The 22380-nt window shown below is 34.7% G+C and overlaps 1 protein-coding gene across 4 annotated transcripts in view; it reads left to right on the top strand.

Annotated features, from left to right (window-relative positions):
- GALNT13 (polypeptide N-acetylgalactosaminyltransferase 13) overlaps positions 1 to 22380 on the top strand; it is a 573465-nt gene that overhangs the window by 491862 nt on the left and 59223 nt on the right. For all 4 annotated transcript variants that reach the window (XM_066279813.1, XM_066279812.1, XM_066279811.1 and 1 more), the window contains exon 10: positions 21847 to 21986. In XM_066279813.1, the coding sequence (XP_066135910.1) occupies positions 21847 to 21986 (140 nt within the window). The remainder of the gene's footprint in view (positions 1 to 21846; positions 21987 to 22380) is intronic.

Genomic DNA, 22380 nt, shown 5'->3' with positions numbered 1-22380 from the left:
TAAGACCTTGATTCTTATCTTTTTTGAGAGAAAGAATTCAATCAAGAGACAAAATACAGCAAGTAAAGGAAGAATTTATTGGCCATACAGAAAAAAAGTTAGGGGAAAGGGGACCTCGGAGACAGGTTCAGGGGGTGAGCCCGGGACAAGCTGCCGCTGCCCACTGCTCCCCTGGTTGCAAGTCTTGTGGGGTCCCTCAGAGCCTAGGAGAAAGAGAGGGGCAAGGAATACACGCCTGGGGGAAGACAAGGAAAGGAGGGGGAAGGGAAAGGCACAGGTGGGCTTCTGGAAGGGGGAGCACACTGGGACCTCTGTCCTAGGGTTTTAAGGGTGGGGATTTTAGGGGAGATCCCTGGGGAGGATCTTAATAGAATACTCACCAGGTTTCCAGGTGTGTTCTTTTGGGGTGGCGGGCTCCACTGATTGTTCAGTGCTGAGGTGGGAGTCATTAGTCAATGCAGCTGGACCTGAGGTCAGCCATGGCTTTTCTTTGTCTGTTTTGCTGCTTTTCTGGGTCTGGAGCTGAAACACAACTGAGGCCTAGATGTTATCTCTAGGGGTTAATGCTTAAACGCTATTCCCTGGCTTTCTTGTTTGTTCCTCTTCTGAGGGGGTCTAAAACCACATCACTAGTCATATGCCAGGGGAGGGAGGTCAGGGGAGGATTCGAATTCCATGACCAGCGATATGAAATCAGGGGGTCTAAACCACATGGTCAGCTAAGGGAGGAAAGGGCACCCTGCAGGGGTGGGATGAAATTGTGCCCATTGCTAGGCACCTGGGGCTTTTTGCCCTAATGGTCCTCTGAGTCTAACTGCCTAGCACAGTCCCTCTAAAGAAGGTGACTTAGAGGAGCAGAAAATTCAGTGAGAATGAGAAAAATCCAACAGATGGACGGTAAAAGAAGGAGGTGACAGAAAACAAAATAAATTCAGTTAATAAAATATAGATGTACATGCAGCATAACTTTTAGGTGTCTATGTTGTACTGAACTCTCTTGAATTCTTAATCCCAGTTTATCTCCAAATTATACTGAATATCTTTTACACTGAGTAAAAATAAACAAGAAATGACAGGTTAAGGTCCATTATAATTATGGACATTATCTGGCAAATAAGACAAAAATTTTAAATTATGAGTATTTTTTTTCTTCAAGCTTCTATATATCTAAAACAGTATTATCTGTGGGTTTTCCATGGTCCCATAAGGCCAGATTAAAGAAATAAGGGAGAAAAATCTTTAGATTTGTCTCTTAAGCTATAACAAATATATAAGGATTCCCAGATGATTTCTCTATGGCTTTAATTAATTCCTACCTTTACACAGTTGTGAATATATAATTTCACACTGAGAATATAAATCTTGCTAAGCAAAATTCTGTTAGAGTTGCTATAAACCTCATTTATAATGTTCTTAGCTTCAAAACTTGGAAAAAAGTAGAATATAAAAGTATCTACTCAGTTAAGATATAGCCTTATAATTGTACCTGAAGAATTTTCTAAAATAGAACTTTCGAAGACAGTGAAATGATTTGCTGAGAACAGGTAATATAAATAGTTTACATTTAAATGTATATTAGCTTGGTGAGTATATGCAGCAAATACTAAACTATAAATGATGATGTGATAGCAATCATCTTTAGCAAGGACTTATTTTAGTCTTGTGATTTCTGCTTTTTGAGTTGTCTCAGTTCTATCCATTGTCTTTTGTGTGTGTGTGTGTGTGTGTGTGTGTGACCAACCTTTTTTTACATATCTATGAACCATGCTGATTGATACTGGGAATTTTTTGTTTTATTTTCGCAACAGAAAGTTTCTTGACACATATATCTAGAGAGAGAGAGAGAGAGAGAGAGAGAGAGAGAGAGAGAGAAAGAGAGAGAGAGAGAGAAAGAGAGAGAGAGAGAAGCTGTTTCTTTGTTCTTGTTCTGCTAAAAAATCAAGCCCAGATCTTTTAAATTTAGCAACAAAAGAATCATTCTGTGACCCATTAACCTTACATTATTTAAAGGCAACTTTACAAAGGAAATAAAAATGAAAAGTTATGTAGACATAATCTGATTTAAGTGAATGAATAAACTATTACTTTTAACAGACATTTATTGATTACTTAATATATGCCAGGCATTCTTCTAGGTTCTGGGGATCAAGAAGTACATGAAACAGACAAATATACTTGTCATGTTATGGAGCTTACTTTGTAGCATGAAAACAGACAATGAATAAGATAATTAGTGTGTTTGATTATAATAGTAGCTAAGGAAATTAGTAGGTTAAGAAAAGGACACTGGGCAGAACAGTCATGCCACTTTAGATAGGGTAGTCAGGAAAGGACTCACAGAGAGATGAGTACTGGCACTGTGGTCTACCAGCAGAACAAAGCTCAGAGCTTTGTGAGGACACGCCAGCCTGTTGATGATACACTCTCTTTTATCTGACTTACGTCTTTGTGACTATGTTCCTGTTACCTCCATCACCTGGTACTTAAACCTAAGTAGACCAAATTTCAAACCCATGAGTCATTTCACCTCCCATTTCCTGTCCACAGAAGGCACTACTTCCCAGTAAAAGAATCCCATCTCTACATGCCACACTTAAATTGAACTCCAAGAAGTTCCAGGGATCATAGCAGAAGATAGTTCTGCTACACTACATCTACTCAACGTTAGATTAAAAATGGGTCATTTATCAGAAACTAAACCTCCCTGGTTGACTATCTTGCGAATGATCTGAGATGCACAGCTTTGTGCCTCTTACCTTGAGGTAACATGGCAGTGTATAATATTTTATGTCAGAGAGAATGACTTCTTCTTGAACTTCCTTCCAATAAGAAAATGCTGAATTCTAGAAATCTTGCTTCAAAGCCATCATTCAACATCTCTATTTTAGGTGCCTAATCTTATATAGTTTACATATATATTATATAAGAATTGCATGTTATTTTGTCTAAAACATTGCAGAGGGAAGACTGGTTGCAACAATTTCTTCCATTACAAAGCTATGTATTATGAATTGTGTATTACAAAGTCAAAGATAGTTTTCCTTGGATCAACTCTGAAGTGCACCATTTTGTCATAATGCTTTTCTATGGCTTGCAAAATTAAGAATCTTCTCTCTGTACTTAAACTTTGATAAGTTGTGGCTTTAAAATATGGTTAAAGCCCTGACTCAGGAAAATTTTTTGTTTTATTCTGTAAAGTAAAATCATAATAACAGCAGTAATTTTAGAGCACATATAATATGTGGGCGGAACTACATAATGAATGCTTAATAAATAATATGTAGCTCTTTTAAAGCAGAAAACAAAATTACATCAGGAACATTTTTCTTTAAAGGCCACCTAATTTTATGTCATTAGTCTATATCAGCAGAACAGTTGAAAAATTCATATTTGAATATAATAAAACATGTCATATTGGCTTAGGATAACAATATCTTCTAATAAGCCAATTATTCAAACTGCCATGTAGCTTTCTTTCCTTATTTAAGAAAGCCTTAAATTGGATTAGATTTTTAAAAAAGATTTTATTTATTCATTTTAGAAAAGAGAGAGAGAGGGGGCGGGTGGGGGAGCAGGAAGCATCGACTCCCATATGTGCCTTGACTAGGCAAGCCCAGGGTTTTAAATCAGCAACCTCAGCATTCCAGGTTGACATTTTATCCACTGCACCACCACAAGTCAGGCTAAATTGGATTTTTACTAACAATATTTGATCAAATATTCTTATTCTTTAGTTAGTGTTATAATTAATATCTTTAATTGTAGAAACCTTGTTTATGAAGCTATGAGTGAAAGTTAAAATATTGACTTAGTAAATAAAATATTTTATTCTTTTCTCTATTAACATTGTCTAGTATTCTCACACATATTCAGTCCTTTAGAAGTCTATTTGAATCTCATATTGTTTAACTAAAAGAAAATTTGAAACCTTAATTACCTAGAAACTACATAAAATATCACAGCATACTGATATGTTAATAATTACTGAATATTAAGTCCCATAGTATAAATTTTGAAACATCATTGGTTTATTGTCAAGCAAAAATCTTTAACTTTTTTTTCCTTTCCTTTCTTCTTCCCTTTATTCAGTGAGAGGAGGGGAGGCAGAGAGAGAGACTCCTGCATGCACCACGACTGGGATCCATGCAGCAAGCCCACTAGGGTGTGATGCTCTGCCCATCTGGGATGTTGCTCTGTTGCTTAGCAACTGAGCTCTTCTTAGTGCCTGAGGTGGAGGCCATGGAATCACCCTTAGCACCTGGGGCCAACTTGCTCCAATTGGGCCATGGTTGCAGGAAGGGATGAGAGAGAGAGAAAGAGAAAGAGAAGTGAGAGAGGAAGGGGTAGAGAAGCAGATGGGCACTTCTCCTATCTGCCCTGACTGTTATCAAACCCAGGACATCCAAACACTGGGTCGACACTCTACCATTGAGCCAACCACCCAGGGCAGAAATCTGTAATTATATTCTATAATAACCACACAAGTTTAATCTTCTTAAAATTTGTGATGAGTTCTATAATACCATCTTGCAAAGTACCTTTTAATTCAGTAAACACTGGTCATTGGGCAAGAAGAAAAAAGATACAAGATTAAGGACTACATAACAAAGATTAAAGGGATTAAGATTGGTGAGCCCCATGAAAATAAAAATAAAACACTGTCTTAATGATAATTACCTGAAGTAGCCAATATCTTAATCCATGACTAAAATTATGTAAATTGCTTTTATTTTTTCTTATCTAGCAAAAAGAAATGTAATTAAACTTAAATTTTTTCTAATTGTATTTAAAAATTCACATAATGGAATAAATAAGACTGTAATATGATACAGATTATAAAATAGTTTACTGTAAAGTTTATATAATTGAGCAAATAGCTTTAGAATTTTTCTGACATGACAATAGTTAACATTTTCAGGTTCTCATTTTATGCCAGGGTACTTTGCAAGCTTTATCTCACTTATTTCCTCACAATAATTCAATGAAGTAGGTACAATTATTATTTTCTGCTGTGGTTTTCAGGAGTGGGGTACTTGATCCAAGGTCATATGGGTAGTGTATGCTGGATCTAGAATTTATAATCGGATGGATCATTCATATATGAAATACTGAAGTCAATCGTCTAATTCTCCATTTCACCACAGTTTTCAGGCTAATGTTTTTTAGTCTACTATTATATTTTAGAGAAGAAGGTGGTAGAATATCTTTGTGTATTCATAAATAGTTACATGTTAATATTTCCAGATGTTTAACTTTTAAAAATACTTTTAAAATCCATATATTAAGAAATAAATGATTATCTAAATAATTTTATAATATTTTCCTCAGAATTTTTTTTCTTAGTTTACTTGGAAATTTTATTAGATGGTAAAGGACAATGCTATTTGATTCAAAAATAAGACATTTTAAGTACAATCTGAAATGACACAAAGGAGCAATACAGGGCAGGCAAAAATTGGTTCACAGCTATTCCTATGGAAAATAATACAATAATTAATAATAATAGAATAAACTCTGGTTTGCATACTCACAAAAGTAAACGTATTTTTGCCCAACACTGTCTATTAATTATCTACAGATGCATAAAATATATAGTGCAGTTTCAGTTTTTGTTGATAATCCATCTAAAAACAATTGGCAAAATCCAAAACCAATGAAAACTGAGGCAATTATTTCCATATGAATCAATGTAAGGCCAATTAATTCGTTCTAGATACTCCAAAATACATACCAAAAACACATTTTATAGAGAATAAATGTAGTGTTTAATACTAAAAACAATAAGAAATTAATATAAAATGAATATAACAGACTAATGTAAAGAATAAGTGAGCATTTAACATGGCGTTTACTTTTCTGAAGACTCTTAGCATGTGGAAGACAGCGAGGCGGGGAGAGAGAGGTGCAGATACTCCATACGCAGTAATCACTACATGTAATTGTAGTACTAGCACTTGTAATCAATAAAAAAGCACAAAAACACTGGACAGCAATGGAATTGTTTGGCTAGATGCACGGGGTGATGTTCACACAACTAGAAACAATGTCACACTGAGCAGATGAACGCGTGGGTCACCCTTTGTTTTCACAAAATTAGCAGTGAGGTCACGTGGGCTCACCAACGAAATCCGAGGCAACCGACAAAAACCGAGACACACACATACACACACACACACACTCATGCATAACACAGTTTGACCAGGTGGTGGAGCAGTGGACAGAGCATTGGACTGGGATCCAGAGGACCCAGGTTCAAGACACTGAGGTTGCCAGCTTGCGTGTGCAGTTGCTGGCTTGAGCATGAGATTATAGACATGACCCCATGGTCACTGGCTTGAGCCCAAAGGTCTCTGGCTTGAAGCCCAAGGTTGCTGGCTTGAGCTCAAGGTTGCTGGCTTGAGCAAGGGGTCACTCACTCTGCTGTAGCCTCCCGGTCAAGACACATATGAGAAAGCAATCAATGAACAACTAAGAAGCTGCAAAAAAGAATTGATGCTTCTCATTTCTCTCCCTTCCTGTCTGTCTGTTCCTATCTATCCCTCCCTCTGTTTCTATCTGTGGCTCTGTCAGAAAAAAAACAAAAACCACAAACTTAGTGGCTTAACTTAAAGCATACATCTATTTTCTCACAATTTCTGTGAGTCAGGAATCCAAGCAAGGTCTAACTGGGTCCTCTGCTGCAGTCTTTGACACAGCACAATCTATGTCCACCGGAACTGCAGTTTCATCTCAAGGGCTGACTGGGAAAGGGTCTTCCTTCAAGTTCACAGGATTGTTAAACTTTAGTTTCTTACAGACTGTCAAACTGAAAGCTTCAGTTCCTTGTTGGCTGTAGACCAGCAGTGTATTGCCATGTGGGCCTCTCCATAAGGCAGCTTACAAGATGGCAGCTTAATTTACCAAAGCCAATAAGAGAATCTGCTAGCAAGATGTAAGTTACAATTTTAATGTAACATTATCATGATAGTGATGTCTCTTCACATTTGTCATATTCTCTTGGTAAAAAGCAAGTCACAGGTCCCACCAATGCTCAAAGAAAAGGAACCACACAAGGGCATGAATGCCAGGAAATAGGGATAATTAGGACCATCTTAGATATGTCTGCCACAGAAAATAATGCAGAAAGAGAGAAGTGAATAATTTGATAATAGCCAAAGAAAAACCACCTTTATATCAATGTTTATAAATGATGAAATCAGATGGCATTTCCTGTGAAGCCCACCCAGTTCACTCTCCATCTCATTTCATCCACCTTCGATTACCATTTCAGCTCAATGTTCTCTTCCTTAGAGAATCTTCCCTGACCTGCCCCTACCTAACCACCAGTGAATCAGTTGCCTATTGTATGCTTTCATGCCTTGAACATCTGTCAAATACATTTGTAATTTTTATTTGTGTTGCTAATTTGATTACTAATTAAGCAATGAGGGAAGAAACTCTGTGTAGTTTTTGTTCAATATTTTACCACTATCACTTAGTAAAGTATATGACATGGGGAGTGTAAGGCCAATAGCCTGGGCTGTCACAGCTGCCTGGCTCATCCAGGTTGCCATTTCGGATAGACAGTTATGAAAACAATGGAACTAAGAACTGGTCGGCCATATCTTTTATTCTAGTTCACACCTGGCAGGTGAGTAAGCACAAACACACTGGGCTCCAAAACCCACTCAGCACTTACAAAGCTATTGACACATCCAGGTTTTCCTAGAATCAAAGGCCCCCACTAGCTCAGCCACCTCTTTTTCCCCATCTGCATGCCTCCATCTTGGCTGCCTGCCTCCTCTGCAACAATGTGGTCTCTGCCAAAATGGCCTCCTAGCTCCTCCTTCACAAATTTTTTAAAAACTACCTGGGCCCACACAGACCCCTCCTCCAGCACACATTAGCGTAACCAAGCCCCTTCCCAAGCAGCTGTATGACGAGGCAGCAGCGTCACATCAGCTGCAGCCATTTTTAACAATAAAAGTGAGCAAACCCCCAAAATACAGATTTTATAAACTCATTTGCCCAACAGGGAAAACATGAAAATATGTTAAATGAAGGAACAGATGTTAAGGGCACTGAACTGAAAGTCAAGAGACCTAGATTCCAGGGCAAACTCTTCCCTGTCAACTGTGCTACTTCATTCCAGTCCAGTCAGCTTTCTGAGTGTAAAAGTTTTCATCTATGAAAGGTCAGTTTCAACTCAAACAGTTACAATTTTTATGCCGTTTTGTAATTTTATACAGTTATTACTCAGTAAGTTTTTACTGCACTGAAAATAACTACCTCCTTGATATTTTAACCAGCAGTTTTGAGGTTTTAACCATTTCCGACAGGCAAAGTTGGAGGATAGGTGAAATAATGGGAGAAGCTTAAATCAATGCTTACAGGATTATTTATATTTTTAGAAATGCTCCTGATAGTCTTCAGAGTTTGTACATTTGGATTCCGTCGCTAAGGTATGATTTGAAATGCTTTCCTTTTTCCCAGACAAATCAAAACCTCACTAGAAAACAAAAAACCTACATTACATCCATGCTATGCCTTTCAAAATGTTGACATTCTGCCTGCCCTTCAGTGGCCCAGTCCCCTTTGTGGACCCAGAGGGTTTGTATTGTAGTATCATATTGTAGCATAGTCTTAGATCAGTGACATCCTGAGAAAAATACAAAGCTCTATAAAAAAAGAGAGGCATGTTAGAATTCTTTGTGTAATAGAACACTAGACTATTATGTAGAAGGATACTTTAGCATCACAATAGTATGGCTGACATACTTGGCCTGCTTTCATCATGACTGAATGTTGACCTTATTTAGTAACCACTGAGAAATTCTCATACCATGCAGTGTTGTCTGGTTTGTGAACTGTATCTTATGCCTGTAATAAATAAATTTTGCTTTGTTTTCAGTATCAAGTCTTTGACATGACTAGTGCTAGAAGAAGATAAATGCTTCATGGAAAACCCAGGAGCATATGTTATTCTACCATTCCCCCAAATCATAAGTCAAATTCATGCTTATTGAAATTTTTGTCATTGGTTGTTCCATGGTAACAGTGCACAGTGTCCCGAGGATAACTAATGGCTCTCCTATAGCTTTTTTACAGCTCCCTCATTTATAATAGTTCAGGACAGAGGGGCAAATTGGTTGACAATAGAGGCTGAGAATATTTTTACAATTTTTCTTTCAAAATAGAAGTCAATGTGTTCTCCTAGAACAGTCTTTTTTAAATCTGAATTTCTGCTGTTCATAGTAATGTATCATCTTAACTAAAAGACCATGATTATGGGATTTGTGTGTTTCTTGTGTGGCATTAGTGTCGAGATCACTACAGTACACAACTGTGGAGGGGGATATGGCAGGTGCAGATGTGTGGAGTTTCACCTCATTTTAATAGTATTTGGGTTTAGAAAATGCTTGTGTTGAAACATTAAATGACACCTGTAGTGGTGCAATTCTGAAGTTTTGGAAGTAATATATGGAATGCATATCACTGAAAGGCCATTTGGGCAAAGTTAAGTTGTTGACTTACCATTCAACATATCTGGTATACAATAGAAGTGAATGGGCTCAAAAAATAACTAGCCCAACCTTCCATAAGGGGTGATGTGCCCCTTGAAGTACATACCCATATTAAAACAACAACAAACATAATAGGTAACTTTTAGTGAGCATTTAATATGTACCGTGCACTGTTTAAGTGGTGTTTTGCATTTTAATTCATTTGATCATCACAATAACACTCTGAGTAAGGTGCTATTATTATGCCCATTTAATAGAAGAAAGAACTGAGTCCTTAAGAGGTTACATAAATTGCCCAATATCACATTTGGTACATGGCAGAGCAGAATTCAAACCCAGGGAGTTTGAACTAGTAATCTTTAAGGAAACGGGTGTGTTCTTAATCTCCTTTAATCATATATACAGTACATCTATTCAGAACTCTTTTCCTTTGTTATATAAATTTAAAAAAACTTTATATAGAAGTCATTCCTGTTGAAAAAAATTATATATCCTACCTTGATCTTTTGTTAGCTCAGATACTCAAGAATTGACTGTGTGCACTTAGTATTTCTTTGGAGTGCATTAACATGTCCCCTAATATAAAATCAGATATCACTTGAGTTAATAAGATGTGACACCCAATTCTCACTTGTCTTCTTGGGTCATATTGTTTTTTTTTATATCCTAATAATGCATAATTCAAAAAAATAATTAGACTACCTTATTTGCTTTGCAACAAGAATGCTGACTAAATACAGACTAGGAAAACACACTTTTAAATATAATATTAAAATTATTTTTGTTAATTATGTTCTTTCTTAATAAGGCCAAATAACACATTGGAGCCAAATTTTACATAAACTTTGTCTCTATTCTGTTATATAAAGAATAATATAAAAATACAAGTAAGTTTAACATACTTGTCATAATTATAAAGTAGTAATTCTAAACCCGGAAAGCAAATATATAGATGTTTTTCCTACACAAGAGGAAGAATGAGAGGGAAAAAAATAAGAGGAAAGAGAGAGCATGTACCATGTAGTCGTATAACTAATATTTAAGTAATGTCTATTAGTTTCAGATTCTATTCTAGGAATGGAACAGAAATATACATGTCAACAAATGGATATATTTGAATTTACTACCATTGTCTTGGTTTAATAAAAATCTTACAGTGGGAACTTACTAGTGAAAAAATTTGAAAGCATCTAGATTTTATTTCCCACAAAATATGTTTCTCAAATGGGATTAATTTATGTCTTGTGCATGATAATATTTTTGCTTATATATGGAAAACACATTAAAGTTGTGTTTCTCATTGGTTACAATGGAGAGCTGCTGTCTCAAATTTTTGGAAAAGGAAAATAAATTTGAGAAATATTTGCTTTAGATATTCAAAATACACTTTAGCACAGTAAAAATTCTGAGGAGTACTATAGTAAAATATCTATTAAATTTGTTTAACTCATTGTTTCCATTAAAATAAGATCAGATAATAAATGTTAAAGCAATTTTTTATCTATTTTAAGTTACCATCAATTTAAAGATCACCATTTTATTATACACCACAAAGAAAAAGTGTCCAATTAAATTATAATGTAAGACTCTTTTTCACTTAGAATTATTTTGTCCCCGCCAACTGAGGGTCATCGTTTCCAATTCACACCAACAGGAGTCCTCCATTTGAGCTGTGGTAAAAGTGGAGAGTGACTTTATTCAGGAGCAGCAGCTATGAGGTGCCCTGAGTAAGGGAACCTTGCTGCTATGGCTTTGGTATCACAGCTTTAGTGTTGTAACTAAGGTCTAGCAAGACAGCTCTGCTCTGGTGTTGTTGCTCCAGCCAGAGAAACAACCTTGAATAATAACAAAATTGCACTTCTTGAGCCAGAGGGGAGCTGACTTATGTATAGAAAAGTTTCCATCCATGGTCCTTGATTGGTCAGTCCTCATGCAAATGAGGACTCCAAATTCTCACAGTTTTATTGGTCCAAAAGGGACTGTCCTGATTGGTTGGAGTGAAACCACTCTGATTGGTCAATGAAGATGCTAATAAGGATGTAGCTGTGCAGCTCCAATTGGATGGGGATGGTCTCAATCCTTTTGGTTGAAATAGAGTTCCAGGAACTCCTTTATGAGGGTTGGCTCAGAAGGCAAGAACACAGTGCAAATAAACATTTCAGTTTGGAAAGCAGACAGTTTAGTGCAGGCTTTTTCTAAAACACAGCTTGCCTGTTTAGCAATGGCTGCTGGGCTCTGTTTAAAAATATAAGCCCAGTTAGCCCTTTTCAACAGATACATTGATTCTCAGGGTTAACATATTAAGGAACTGTTTTAGATATAAACTAATTCAGACACAGTTTTTTGATACTGTATCATTCTTATGCATACATTTTTTTCAAAATAAGCAAAATAGATTGATCAAGTCCCTTCACATTTTGAGGCCAACTTTTTGAATCACTTTTAACTGCAGATTTATTGATGTGTATGTATTTTCCATCTACTGTCATTCCCAATGCCCTCAAGATCATTGATGATGTAGGCTTCTTTAGAACTTTATTATCTCTGGGATTTCTTCCAGATCCCTGAAACCATTTTGCAAAGTTTAATCTTGGTACTTTCTTGATTTTACCAAAAGTATTAAAGGAAAATTTTCAGACAGTTATCAGGATATGTTTAAATATTCATTGGTTTAAATGCCCATTAATTAATTACTGAAATTACAATTGGCTAGTTATTCCACAAACAGAAAAACAAGTTTTTATATACTCAAGTAGTGACAACCAGAATACTGTTGTCTTCTCCCAGGGGCAACTGTACAATGTCATTAATTATAAAATATATCACTATTTCAGAGATGGTATAATAACATAATATTTTATAGCACTGAAGAAACTTATATCTAGGATCCTGCAGAACTAGTGAGTAATTAGACACAATTTGTGAAGCACTATATGGACATAATTTGGTCAGTCAGTTGCACACTAGAATCTTCTGACTTGTATTTAATAGTCATATCAGTAGAAAAGCTCCCAATTATGTCATTAGGGATCATTTATTTCTATGAATTAATGTTCATTCAGAACCTTGGGTCACATTGATCTTTCAGGACAGTGAGAATTTCTTAAGTGGGTTCTTTTCTTCATGGAATGATAATTACCATGTTTTGTACCACCATACAGGGAAATACATCTTTATATAGGTTTATCAAAGTTTCTCCAGTTTTCCACTCTAATTCTAGGAGAGGGCACAAGATCATAGACCTTGATATTAGATGGGTGTAAGTGACTTCTTATCCTCGTCCTGTTATTTTCTAAGTAAGCTTGAGCATGTTAACCATTTAATGTCTCAGTTCTTTCATCCTCAAAACAAATTAAAAACAACAATAAACAGAGATATTTTAGAGTCTTCATGAAAAGGTATATACAAAGGTGTTTATTGTGGAATTAAAAACATGAAGTTCTTAAAATAATGTTATATTAGTTGTTATAGTACTTCTGGGACCTAACCATGCCATACCATGCCATGGGTAGATGGATGACTGTCCTTTTCCAAAAATTGTTTGAGATGGCTTTATAAATTCTAAATTCATATGATACTAAATAGAATAAAAAGGTATACCTTTTCAGCTATAAAGTTAGTAGTATTTGTAAGAAAAATAAATCAATTGCTAGGAGAAAGAAACTTTTATTATTTTTGAGTTCATAACAGAATTGTTCCTCAGAGTTCCCATTAAAAACAAAACAAAACAAAGCAAAATTATGTGATGAACTTCCCAAAGATCTCAGCATTTTCACAATGCTGGTACAATAAGTTTGAGTAACTTTTATTTTTTTACCCTTAATAAGAACTAATATCATAATGCATATTCTTATTTAGATTTCACAGGGGACAGATTAATGTCATCTAAAAATACAGGTCTATATTAAATTATGTTGATCCTGGATAAAATTTAGATTATAAAAGTGGATGGCCTACAGATGTTTCAAGCAATAAGATAAATTAAAGAACTGGTTAACTGAAACAAAATCAAGTGAATAATTTAAAATATATATAGAGTATATGTACAAAAAATAAGAAAAGACAAAAGGCAGATGATTTGAGATACTCTAAAAGAAATTATACATGATTAGTAAGTTAAATGAAAAAATTTTGAAGTCAAAAGTTTTAAAAATGGAAGAAGATATAATGACATTTTTTAAAAATATGTTAAGATAGTATCATATGAAAAGTACAAAGTTCAAAGGAAACAATTTTTAGCACTTTTGTATTGTTAAAAGCACCAAAAATTAAATGTTTGCAACATCTATGCCCATTATCCTTATATCAAGAGTGCCTAAACATCAAAAAGTAAACACTTCAATGGAAAACTGGGAAAAAGGAAAGAATAAGCTATTTATAAAAGAGGAAATGGCAAAGCCAATAGGAGAATTATCATCACTAGTAATTAATTTCAAATAATAATGAGATACAATTTATCTCTACAAGACAAAAAGTGGTAAATTAAAGAATAAATTAAAATAGTCTTCTAAAAGGGAAATTAGCTTCTTAACATTGCTAGAAGGTATGTAAATTTGACATACATTTCTAGGGAGCAGACAAGTAATAGATTTATGTTATTAATTTATTTTTAAATTTAGAGAAAGGAAGATAGAGAGAGAGAGACATTGATCTGCTGTTTCACTTAAATTTATTTGTTCATTGGTTGATTCTTTTATGTGCCCTCACCAGGAATCAAACCTACAACCTTGGTGAATCAAGACAACACTATAAATAAATATATGTCTTTAAAAGTCTTGAAATTAGTATATAATTTCTCAAAATGCATTGCTCCTAATAATTATTTTAATGAAATAATCAGAAGCATAATAAACCCTATATGGTGGGCTCAGTGGATGAAGTGTTGGCCCAGTGTATGGATTCAATTCCCAATCAGGGCACACAAGAGAGGCTACCATCTGCTTCACTCCCTCTCTTGCCTTTCTTTCTCTCTTCCCTTTCTGCAGCCAGTGGCTCAGTTGGTTCGAGTGTTAGCCCTGGTACCACCCTGTGCACTGGGGATAGCTTATTTGGTCTAAGCATTGGGTATCAGACACTAAGAATGGGTCAGTTGATTCAAGTATCGGCCCCAGGCCAGGGTTGCCAGGTGGATCCTGGTTGGGATCCATACAGGAGTCTGTCTCACTATCTCCCCTTCTCTCACTTAAAAAAGAAAGAAAAAGCATAATAAAGAAAGGTATAAAGATGTTCACTAATTTTGAAGTCTAAAATGAGAAACAACTTGAATGTCCAACTATTGGGAACTGATTAAATAAGTTATTACCAACTTGTAAAATGGAATGCCACATCAGCATTAAAACCAAATTTACAGAAGAGTTGAATTGACCTGAAAAGTCTGTACGACATACCGTTTTGGGAATAAAGCAAGTTACTAGTGCACATTACAGTATAAATCATTTTTTTGGAAGAGAAGTTGTATCTATATAATTATATAGAGAGTAGATAAAAAGAAGTCTAGAAAAGTTATTACCATCTTGTAAATATAACTGTATTACAGGTGACTTTTATTTTACCTGCATATTTAAGTGTCTTAAAATTTTCTGCAATGAACACATAATTCTCAAATAACTATAAGATGTTTTTAAAAGATAAATATATAAATTATATATAAAATTTCCCTTATCACTGGGGGATATAAAGCAGAAAACAAAAAACAAAAGTCACAAGGTAGATCGGTAGTAGATTCATTGGCTCAATACCTCATTTTGCATTTTCTATAAAATACGTGGATTAGGGAGTATGTGATTATATACTCTGGCTGCTCTAGCTTCTGAAGATTGATAAACATTTGAATATCCTTCCTTGGATTATTTTCCCTATGGATTGTGGATTTTATAATTGATTTGCTTCAACTGATATTAAACTGACTTTTATTTTAAAAGGAAATTGCACAAGTTCATTTTTCTTATTTCCCATATCTCGTTCATCTGGGACCAAGAAGTTCAATATGAGATTTTTTATTGTTAAATTGAACTGAAGTTTGAGGAAATTCCCTGGAAAATTTAGTCTCAAGACCTGCACAAACTTTTGACTATGGAGATCAGACAGGCTTAAATAATTGAGAAATTGCCTATTTGCTTCTTCAATGTGACATACATATGATCTTTATACAATTCATTATATTATTCTTATACCATTAAAATAAAATTGCAACCATAATAGTAAATGCTATATTCAACAGATAATCACTATGTATTATTAGCTGGCATAGGCCATCAGCATGTTAATGTAGTTTTTCCCAGTGATTTCTTAATGAGTGATTATGAGCCTGAGCAATTTTTATGCATATTAAGAATGGGTAAAAATGTAAAAGATGGACTAAAAGAGTAGTTTTGAATAATAAAAAGTATTCTAAGTATTTGCTAAACTTCTGACACAATATATTCTTTATATACTCTAGAACCCTGGTTAGGACACTGTGGTTCATGAACCACATGCGGCTCTTTGGCCTCTTGAGTTTGACTCTTCCACAAAATACCACATGTGGGTGCTACCTCGATAAGGAATGTATCTACCTAGATAGTTTAAGTTTACAAAATTTGGCTCTCAAAAGAAGTTTCAATAGTTGTACTGTTGATATTTGGCTCTGTTGACTAATGAGTTTGTCGACCACTGCTCTAGAACATAATAATCTCTAGTTGGCTTAAAAACGGTTTCCCTTTTTATTATTACTTTTAGGAGAAAGGAATGCTGATTCTTATTCATAATGCTCTTGATGACAAGTATTCAAAGTAAATAACAAAATAAAGAGATAAATTCTCTCATAGTTAATTTTGAAAATATCACAAGAATATTTTTAGCTGAAAGTATATATACTGGTCCACTAAAATACATGAATATATTATTAATATGATATCACTGTATATAAAAATAAACATTTATAATTAGCTGCATAGTTGTAATTGTGGTTAAGGAAAATAGATGTTTAAGTACTCACTTTTATTTATTTTAGTTAGCAAATAAGAGTGTACTGTTTTTATTTTTCTCAACTTTTTTGTTTCATTTATTTTTACTTTGTTATAATAATAGTACAATACATTGTTTTATATTTTTATTAAATTTTTTATATTCTTATAAGACAAAATTGGCTCAATATGTGATTTATATTTTGTCAATTGGATAAATATACCATTGATTTACTTAAGTATTCCCTACTGAAGGAATTTAATTTCCCCTTTTCTTCAAGCTAACTGCAGTACATATTCTTTGGCATGAAACTTTAAGCTTTAGCCTATAATCAGGCTATTCTGTAATCAGGTACTTTGATAATAGGGGAACCAGAACTATTTGGCTTATTAGACCTCTATTAGGGCAAAACTTCACTGAAGTTATTATGACATTCAACCTATTATTTATTTAAAAATGTAAAACTTGAATGTTCTAGATATATAAATTTAATACTACCATGAAGTAGATTTTAAAATGATGAATAAAGGACAGGTCATTTGATAAAGCATAACAACTCATAAGTGTTATCATTTACCTCTTAAACAAGCCTGCAAACTTGTAGTTAATTAAAATGGGTTTTTTTCCTAATTCATAATGCATCTTTATCTTATTATCAAAGCCTTCCCATGTTTATGCAAATACCATTGAAAGATTTACCTTAAAACCTTACAATTCTTTAAGTTGCCTTTTAAAAAATAATATGTAAAAATATATTGAGTCCTACTGCAATCTTCCTATGTCACCCTAGTTTGTTTTTGTCATAGCATGTATCATCTTTTAATGTGTTATCTTCCTTCACTAGAATGTAAAGTCCATAGAGGAAGATACTTTATTTGTTCTGTTCACTGAGGTATCCCAAGAGCCTAGAAACTGCTTTATATATAGTTGGAATAAAATAAATAAGCATCTGTTATTTTGCTTATTTTGGCTTCTGTTCTCTTTCTCTTTTTCTCTTTCTCTTTCCATCTGTTTATCTTATTCCTTAGCCTCTGCTCTCTCTTTTTCTTTTTCTCTCTCTATCTGTTTATTTTACACCTATATTGACATCACTATCATAGGAATCCTCTGTATGGTAGTCCCAGAAGCTCCGGGTTTAAATAATCTATATAGCAAGCAATTCCAAAGGAAACAGTGTCAACTCCAACTAGGAAATTCTCAGTACACATCTATTAGGCTGGTTTTCTCACATACCCATTCCTGAGCCAATCCTTATGATAGACTGAGTATAAGGTTGAAAAATACAATGCTCTGATGGTTTTTTGTGTTACTCAGAATTTGGCCTGAACAATAGCAGCATCTCTTGGGAGCTGTTGGATATGCAGACTCTTAGGCCTCAATTCAAACCAACAAAATCAGAATCTAAATTTTAACAAGATTCCCTCTTAATATGCCTTTAGTCTGTACCCCCAGTTGGAGCTGGGAAGGTGGGTAAGAGAACAGAGCCTTCAAACTACCAAACTGGAAGTGGGGGAGGGATGATTGTCTAAAGAAAATGCCAATACTCTTAGCATAAGGCAGAATGGATGTTGAGCACAGAAACAACAGATACCCAATACAATGTGCAATATGTACTTAGCAATTATTATATACCAGGCACTGCATTATGGCCTTCTGAGACATTATTTAGTATTCACAACATCTCATAAGATATTATTAGATAGCATACCTAAGGCTTCAAGAGATTAAATAATTTATCCAAAGTTTTTGGTATGAAGTAATTAAGCAGATTAATCTATAATATATCAAGTAGTAATATGTGCCCTGCAGAACAATTAAGCAGAACAGAGGAATATAGCCTGACTCAGGATGATGCGATGGAGGGATCAATTCAGATAGGAAAGTAAGGGAGAATCTGAGAAAGCGAAGTTTGAGCAGAAACTTGTGGGATGTGAAGGACAGCTCATGTAAGACCCAGGGTAATATTCCAGACAGGAAAAAGGATGAGTACAAAGCCATGAACTGGGAATGATCTTGGCATGTCAGAAGAAAAGAAAAGAAACAATAACAACAACAAGCCAGTTGGCTGCAATGAAGTGAATATAGATTATTAATTCAGAGAGATAGCCAAGAATCAGTTCATGAAGGATATCAAGCAATGATTAAGATATTGTCAATTCTTAGCACAATAGAAAACCACTTGAAGCTTTAGAGCAAGGGATAGACATGATTTTATTTATATTTAACATATATTGACTAAGGGACCTGGCTGGGTTGCTCAGTAGATAGCGCGTTGTCCCAGTATGCCGAGGTCACAAGTTCGATCTCTGGTCAGCGTACATACAAGAAGCAACGAGTGAGTGCATAACTATGTGGAACAATGAGTTGGTGCTTCTCTCTGTGTGTCTCTTTCTCCCCCTTCCCTTCTCTTTTTCTTTCCCCCTCTTTCTCCCTTCCTCCTTTTTCTCTCTCAAATCAATGGGAAAAAATTTTTAAAGTAAAATATCAGCATTATTGTCTAGGAACCAGCAATGCCGACTAAGGGATAGATGAAGAAATGTTAGATGTCAGGGGAACTAGTTATAAGGCTATTGCAGTGCTAGTCTAGGTAAGAGATGAGAGAGGGTGGGACCAGGATGGTATAGAGGATGGTAGGGTGGGGGACTGGGGTATATTGTGAATGTAGAGCCAATAGAAATTGCTAATAAATTGAATATGTGTATGCGAGATGAGAATTACTCCTGTTTTGTCCTGAGGGAATGGGTGGATATTGTGTTAGTTACTGAAATGGAGAACTGTGGAGATGGAGCAGGTTGGAAAATCAAGAGGACTGTCTTAGATTTGTCAAATCTGAGATGCCTATTAGAGATCCCAGTGGAATTATTGGGTAACAATTAGATAAAATGCTTTAGAGACGTTTGGAGCTAAAAGTTTGGGAAAAAAAGCCAATGGCACTTTAAGCCATAGATCTGAATAATCTCATTCAGTCTCTACTTCACAGTCACTCAGTGACACAGTCCAACAAAGGCTCCATCTTGTAGCTACACCACTGGGTACAAGGCCTGATCAATACCTCTACTGGAGGAAAGAGAGCTGGAGGGTCTGATAACTGATCTTCTGTCTTTAAAACAAGAAGTGACAGATGTCCCTTTCCTCCACAGTTCATTGGCCAGTAGCCATCAGATGTTCCTAAGTGCAAGGGCCTGACAAATGTTGAGGACTTTGAGGAATGCTTGGAGAACACTGCTGTTCCTAATACAATATTTTTACTTCTAAATAGGAAAATATAGATATAGTAGTACCTTGAGATACGAACAGACCAACGTATGAATTTTTTTTAAGATATGAGCTGTGACTTGGTCCATATTTTTGTTCGAGATCCGAGCAAAATTCTGAGATACGAGTCGTGATTTAGGAAGCTGACACTAGTTGGCACGTTGGCACATGGGTCCAATATCAGCAGTTTGATATACGAGTTGACTGACTTATGAGCTCGGTTACAGAACAAATTAAATTCATATCTCAAGGTGCCACTGCAGTGGTACCTTGACACACGAGCTTAATTCGTTTCAAGGCCGAGTTCATGACTCAATTTGCTCGCGTGTCAAATTGAATTTCCCCATTTAAATTAATGGGAATGCAATTAATTTGTTCCAGCCCCAAAAACCAAATGAATTTTTTGTTTTATATGCTTTTAAATAAGAAAATGTACTTTATAAATAACAAATACATATATATATACATATATATATATACATACATACATAATAAGATAGAATTTAAAGAAATAAACTGGCTTATAAAGTGTATTTACCTTCAAGGTCAAGTGAAGATGCTGGTGGAGGGGGAAGAGACATTAGCATAACAATGGCCCTTCCCAAGCAGGAAGGTAATCAGCAATTTTACAGACAGTTGCCCAGTGCCATTTTTAACAATAAAAGTGAGCAAACTCATAAAATATAAATTTTACAAAGTCATTTGCCCAACAATCATCATTTTCTTCACTGACTTTTGGCTTTTTCACTACACTTTCCTCATTTTCACTTAGAGGCCATTTCAACAAAAACCTTTCCATGGAAGTTTGTTCCTTCCTCCCTTTCAGAATATTTGGCAGGCCATCTAGTAGAGGGTGGCGGAATCTTGTGATTCAAATATCTGCTCATGACTTAAAGCAAAAAATCCTGCAAGTGACTGTTCCTCTCTCAAATTGCTTGTGATTTAAAGTGCTCGTGTCAAGGTACCACTGTATAAACATCACCAGAAAGCTTTCTAAGAACACTAAGGCATTAAATTTTTTAAAACAAAAATTCTGAAGAGACAGTGGAGGGAGAATCAAGTTCGCTACAAGAGTGGTCCTGGTTTTGAGTATAGTAACATAAATAATGGCATTAGTTGCAGACACTTTAAACAACTGTTTCTTATTTAACAGATGATTGATGAGTTTTGCTACTTGGTTGGAATGGAACATAGTAAATACTGGGCCATTTATTTTGTGCTGAAGGCTACTTGCTTACTGGTATTAAAGAAAGATGTTAAATAAAGACCTTTCAAAATAACTTCAGAAATAATTGCAATTTGTCAGTTACCTGGTCATTTTGGTCAAATGCAATTTTTAATATTGATAATGAGCAACTCATTTCACTGTATCTTTTTATATAAAAATTAGTAGCATTATCGCCTTTATTTCTCAACTAGAAAGTATTCTCTTATGATCTTCAATACAAATATTTATATATATATTCTGTTATGATGTGAAGTAAAACTAAGCCATTTGTTTATGTTAGTTTTTTATGCTTGTTTATTTACTAACTTATCCAAGGATTTCAGGTGGCTTATAATAACTAATAAAATAAAATAAGATCAATCAATAAAAGAAAAGTCAGGTCTATGAAAAGCCTAGATAGACTAAAAGTTCAAGAAGATGAAGGGAAAGTTAGAACATTCAAATGCCATACATTGTTGAGGATTATATTTATATAGTAAATTTCTCATGAAATCTACAGGTGGTGAATAACAGACACTGTAGGGAACATATGAGCATTAACAAAAGTATAGGAGCTACTGAAATTTTTATTAAGAGAAACAACTGCATTATTATACAGCTCAGTCAAATTTCGATTATGAGATGCTAAATTAATACCAATTTACACTTAGTTGATTATTCAATAAGAAGTATAAGTACTTGGTGATAAATATTTGCATTTGAAAAGTCACAACCAATGGGCAAACTATTTTTATATCAAGTTAGTGTACTAATTGGATGTCAGTAAGAAATTCAGTGTAGTAGCAGCTGCATATGCAATTGAATTTGATGGAATTATAATTATAGAGAAAAAAACGGATCACAAAGTAAACAGAGTGAAACATTGCTAAAACAAAAATAGCACACACTGATTTGTGTTTCTCTGAAAAATTCCAGGTGTTGTCAAAGTGGATTATGGAGACGTGTCTGTCAGAAAAGCACTCAGAGAAAATCTGGAGTGTAAGCCCTTTTCCTGGTACCTTGAAAACATTTACCCGGACTCCCAGATCCCGAGACGTTATTACTCACTTGGTGAGGTATGAATTATTTATTTTGGTTGTTATAAATATATTTTGAAAATGGAACAGTTTTTAAGGGTATTAAAATAGATGTTTTAAATGACTTCTTATATATTACAAGGACCATAAAGATCTTAATCATTGGGATTTGTTAAAGTATGCAAATAGCTTAAGACTGAATAAATATTATTTTCTCATTTCTTTACCAACAGCTCTGAAACTTTTAGTCCTGTGGACTTTGTATTCTTTTTTTAAAATTTAATTTAATTTTTCACTTAACTTATTGGATTGATTAATAAATTATATATGATTCGAGTGGACCTTATACTCTTAAAATTCATTGTAAACCCCAAAGATCTTTTGTTTATGTGGGTTATAACTAGTAATATTTACTATATTGAAACTAAACTTG

Source organism: Saccopteryx bilineata, chromosome 5, assembly GCF_036850765.1.
Source record: "Saccopteryx bilineata isolate mSacBil1 chromosome 5, mSacBil1_pri_phased_curated, whole genome shotgun sequence".
NCBI classification, from domain to species: Eukaryota; Metazoa; Chordata; class Mammalia; order Chiroptera; family Emballonuridae; genus Saccopteryx; species Saccopteryx bilineata.
Note: the sequence above shows the minus strand (reverse complement) of the source record. Positions and strands in the feature narration are given on the sequence as shown.